Source organism: Sus scrofa, chromosome 6, assembly GCF_000003025.6.
Source record: "Sus scrofa isolate TJ Tabasco breed Duroc chromosome 6, Sscrofa11.1, whole genome shotgun sequence".
Classification (NCBI taxonomy): Eukaryota; Metazoa; Chordata; class Mammalia; order Artiodactyla; family Suidae; genus Sus; species Sus scrofa.
The window spans coordinates 144938910-144944306 of record NC_010448.4 but is presented as its reverse complement, the minus strand read 5'-3'; the positions used below and the strand labels follow the sequence as shown (position 1 = coordinate 144944306).

The 5397-nt window shown below is 48.4% G+C and overlaps 1 protein-coding gene across 1 annotated transcript; it reads left to right on the top strand.

Annotated features, from left to right (window-relative positions):
- Positions 218 to 3605, top strand: GADD45A (growth arrest and DNA-damage-inducible, alpha). Its single transcript, NM_001044599.1, is given in 4 exon segments — positions 218 to 550; positions 1076 to 1177; positions 1418 to 1655; positions 2832 to 3605. Coding segments are annotated over 4 exon segments (498 nt in total). The 5' UTR covers positions 218 to 506; the 3' UTR covers positions 2946 to 3605.

Genomic DNA, 5397 nt, shown 5'->3' with positions numbered 1-5397 from the left:
CCGCCTCTCCCATCCGCCCCGCCTTCAGGCTAAGACAGTCCGCTCGGGACCCCGCCCCCCCTTCCCTGCCCCGGCCCAGCCCCGCCCCTTAGGCTCGCCTTTCACGTGGCTCCTCCCCCTTCCGCTCCTCACAGCCTTGTTTCAGCAGCTGGGGTCAAATTGTTGGAACAGGCTGATTTGCATAGCCCAATAGCTGCGCGTATGCAAATAAAGCGGGTGCTGGTTGGCTGGGAGTTGGCAGGATAACTCTGGCGAGCGGGGCCTTTGTCCTTCAGTGGCTGTGAGGCAGCTGCCGTGTCGGTGTCGTGGCCCGAGGCGAGGCGGGGGCCCGCGAGCCCTAAGGAGGCCAGCGAGCGATCGAGTGGGGCGGGAGGGGCGGACGGCGCGGCGGCAGCGGGCGCTGGAGTAGCCTACGAGGGAGCGCAGAGAACAGGCGCCCGCGCGCTCGCGGTGGCAGGAGCAACCCGCACGCCGCTCTCTCTCAGTAGGGGACTTGCAGTTGCAATATGACTTTGGAGGAATTCTCGGCTGGAGAGCAGAAGACTGAAAGGTAAGTGGGCCGGCGCCTCTGCCTGAGCTCTGCTCGTCGTCCACTGCATGCACCTTAGCGCTGCTGGGCTGTGCACGGTTTTCGGGGGGCCAGAGGTTAAAAGTTTGCCGAGGGCACCTTCTCTCCCGCCTTTCTTCCCTGGGAACACTCCAGAGGCGCGCGTGGACGTAAAGAGCGTGCCCCCCCTTCCACGCCGGTCGAACCCCTTTAAGCTTTTGCAAAGGGCAGAAGTGACCATCCCTGCCCTTGTGGCTCCTGAGGCCGGCAGCCTGTGGCTGAGCCCAGCGCCAACGACTGGCACTGCCCTCAGGAGAGGGTGGCGGGTGCCACTCACGGGGTTTCTCACAGGACTCTGGACGTAGGAGGGGTCATGGGAGGATGACAGCCGGGAGAGCGCCGGGTTTTGCACAAGGCCGAGTGCGCGATGGCCCTTGCACTCGGGAGGGAGGGTGCAGGGCGAGGGGGCGGTAACGGCCAGGCGTGGCCCCGGGCTGACAGGACCCTCTTCGCTCTGCCTGCTCGTAGGATGGATAAGGTGGGGGATGCCCTCGAAGAAGTGCTCAGCAAAGCCCTGAGTCAGCGCACAATCACCGTCGGGGTGTACGAGGCGGCCAAGCTGCTTAACGTGTAAGTGTGGCCCTGGGGTGTCTCTCGTGGTACTCCTTCCCGCCTCAGCCCCGGGAGGTCGCCTTCGCGGGGCGCCCCTCACCCTGCAGCGCTCCTTCCTGCCACTTTCCACCTGCCCCGTGTCTGTCCGAGGGGCAGCGAGCGGGCCAGGGCGCGATCCCCCTCGACCCGGGCGGGGGGTGCGGGCTCCCACGCAGCGGGTCGTGCCTTTGGGCTCACCGGCCGGGTCCCTGCTCGCAGCGACCCGGATAACGTGGTGCTGTGCCTGCTGGCGGCGGACGAGGACGACGACAGGGACGTGGCTCTGCAGATCCACTTCACCCTGATCCAAGCGTTTTGCTGTGAGAACGACATCGACATCCTACGAGTCAGCAACCCCGGCCGGCTGGCCGAGCTCCTGCTCCTGGAGACGGACGCGGGCCCCACCGCGAGCGAGGGCGCAGAGCAGCCCCCGGACCTGCACTGCGTGCTGGTGACGGTAAGGGAGAAGGGGACTGCAGCCAGGTCGGGGTTAGAGTCCTGGCAGGAAGTCCAGATGGGCTAAGAGTCGCCTGATTGCAGATCTGGAATGGGTGGCGGTCAAGAACGAGGCGCCTTTGCCCTGTTATAGAGTGTGGCTGGACTTTCAGCCGAGATGTGCTAGTTTCATCATCGGGATTTTCTCTGGTACAGAACATGTCTAAGCACGTTGGAAGCTGCCAGAAGCGGAAGGGATCCTTGTGAGTCAGCATTGTCAGCCCAGCTACTCCCTACCTACATCTGCACTACCTCCCGTGACTAATTCCTTTAGCAGGGCAGATTAGATAAAGCCAAATAAATTCCTGGCTCACCCTCATTAAGGAGTCAGCCTCATTCTCTGCCAGTCCGAGCTAAAAATAGAAATGGTGTAGGAGACATACCTTATTAATTCCCTAGAAATACCTTAAAGAATAGAGTGGAATTTTTTTGTGTGTGCAATTTTGCATTTTTTTTTAAATGGCGCCTCCTCTATCTACCAAACCAAATAAACCAACCAAAACCTTGGTAGGTAGAGAACTTGTGTTTACAGAAGTCAATGTGATAGTTTTGTTTTGTACCTTTTATTGCATTTTGGCTGATCTGCTTAAGTGGCAGCCTAATTATTTTGCTACTCCTGAAAAATACTACTCTCTTTTGGGAGGATAACAGGTGGCAATCCTAGTTAACTGCTATGCAGCTCTCACCTTGTAGTAGCACAGCATGGAAATATTTCTCACAGTTGTTTCACTGAGGTCTCTGCCAAGGTACAAGTTTGGTAGGACAAGCCTGTGAATAATAACTCACATGCAAAAATGAATAAATATTATCATGCAAACATATATACACACATACACACATATATATGTGTGTATGTGTATATATATACATATACATATATATATATATATATATGGCTCAGTGGGTTTTGCATGTGTTCAGTCTTTGCAGAATACAGCTTAGTAAAGAATTATCCTTAACGATTTTGCAAGAAACCTCGACCACTTAGAAATTTTACTTTTTATGCTTGGAACTGGTCTCCAAGTCATACAGCCAAAGTATTGAATGTTCAGGCATTTTCCTCTCAAAAGTGGTGTAATTAGCAGCAAATGCTGATTTTTTTTTAATAGTAAATTTATTTTTCTAAATTTGTTCCCAGAATCCACATTCATCGCAGTGGAAGGATCCTGCCTTAAGTCAACTTATTTGTTTTTGCCGGGAAAGTCGCTACATGGATCAGTGGGTTCCAGTGATTAATCTTCCTGAACGGTGATGGCATCTGAATGAAAATAACTGAACCAAATTGCACTGAAGTTTTGAAATACCTTTGTAGTTACTCAAGCAGTTACTCCCTACACTGATGCAAGGATTACAGAAACTGATGTCAAGGGGCTGAGTGAGTTCAACTACATGATCCAGGAGCCCGAAGATAGATGACTTTGCAGATGGAAAGAGGTAAAAATGAAGAAGGAAGCTGTGTGGAAACAGAAATGCAAGTCAAAAGGAACAAAAATTACAAAGAACCACGCAGGATGGAAAACAAAACTATGTATTAATTTAGGATGGTTGGAGTTACATTTAAATAAACCAAATATGTTTTGTTAAAGTTTAAATGTTCAGCAGTAGTTTGGGTATTTTGGGTTTATATGCCCTCAAGTAAAAAAAGCAGAAAGGGTTAATCATATTTTAAAACCATATTTTATTGTATTTTGATGAGATGTTAAATTCTCAAAGTTTTATTATAAATTGTACTAAGTTATTTTATGACATGAAAGGTTATTTATGCTATAAATTTTTTTGAAACACAATACCTACAATAAACTGGTATGGAATAATTGCATCATTTCTTAATGTGTACACTTGTTTCTTTTAACTTGGACTTTCTTTTAAAGAAGTTGTTTTAATATGAAAAAATTAAAACCCTTCTGAATTCATATGCATGTGGTGTATGTGCATTTCTGTATATAGCTGTGTGTGTTTGTACATGTATACATAATTTTTTTCCACTTTTTAAACATTTGGGGGCCAGACGGGGGCATAATTTTGCTTTTTATTTATTCTTGAGCAAACATTACCGATGGCCTGCTCTACACTATATCCAAAGTGAGAAAAACAAAGGTGATTTAAGAGGAGTTGGGGTTGGACTTAAGGAAAAGAAGTGTTAGACATTGCACCTGCAAAACCTGAGTAAATACTTACAGTTTGATGACACTAGTGCTATAATAAGATTATGTGCAACATGTTGGGTAAAAAGAAGGGAGAGAGAGTGATCAAAGCTACCTGCTAGACAAGTGGAGTTTTTCCTGGGGAGTGATCATTTTATATGGATCTTAAAACAGGAAAAGGATATCACTAGCAGTGGCACCAGTTTCTGCAAAGGTGTGGAGGCTTAGACCAAAACCTGTTCAGGGAACAAAGAGCGATTCTGTGTGTGCCTCTGGTGTAAAGAGATAAGGGAAAGATAAGGCTGAAAAGGTAGGTGGGAATCAGGCCCAGACTGAAGGGCATTCTGTGTCACCCTTAGCATTTGGGCTTCCTTCTGTAAACTTTGGCCAGACTGCAGAGGCCTTCACGCAGGGAGTGACGTGATCAGTGTTCTAGGAAGATAACGCTGGGGCCTGAAAGACGGGTTACTGGGATAAGCAGCTGTAGGTAAGAAGGCCAATTAGAAAGTGACCGTAACAGTCCAAGGCTGTGCATTTTGCAGAAGCAGAAGCAGGGAACAGGGAAGTGGCCCGAGTCTGGTGCTCTTATTCTCTTTCTAGAGCTGTGTGCCTTCCAGCAGAACGTTTCTGCTTCGGTTCTCTGGGGTTTGGTTAAATGACAGCAGATGGGTGAGGTGGAGGAAGAGAGCAAAAAAAAATGAAAGGCTTCAGCAGAACTGTCATCTTTTACTTGGAACTGGTCACTAGATAATTAAATGCAACAACCTCTTGTAGATACAGCCAAAGAAAGCAAAAATGCCCACTGAGGCGAGGCCAAATATAGCTTTAGTCCACAGGATTTTTTTTTTTTTTTGCCTACGTCTCAAACCCCCCATGGCTCCCCTGCCATCTGTCTCTCATCCTTGTCCTGACTACATACAATCAGGAAAAAGTAGAAATCAGAGCAGAGCAAACAACAACAACAAAAAAACAGCTAACAGTAACAAAAAGCGCGAAGTTTCTGCATATCTTAGGAATAACAGCCTCATGAGCCCTTCACCTTGCAATTAAGTTTCTGTTTTTCCACATCTACTAGAAATGTGGGGCTTTAGGCCTTGTTTAGACTTGTGTCTTATTTAAGCCAGTGCTCAATCCAAAACATAACTGGTAGTTAATATTTGTTTCTTACCTTATCCAAAGATTGAGAGCAGTGAGTTTTAAACAGAATTTTTTTCCTCGTTCCCACTAAAGTAAAAGTATTTTGGGGCGTTCCCGTCATGGTGCAGCGGACACGAATCCGACTAGGAACCATGAGGTTGCGGGTTCGACTCCTAGCCTCGCTCAGTGGGTTAAGGATCCGGTGTTGCCGTGAGCTGTGGTGTGTAGGCTGCAGATGCAGCTCGGATCCTGCCTTGCTGTGGCTGTGGCATAGGCTGGCGGCTACAGCTCTGATTCGACCCCTAGCCTGGGAACCTCCATATGCCTTGACAAAAGACAAAAAAAAAATTTCAATTCTTTTGCCCAGTTACTTGGTTAAAAACCCTTCTGCAAAGATAATTAAACTGGGAAGGCAGAGTGGGG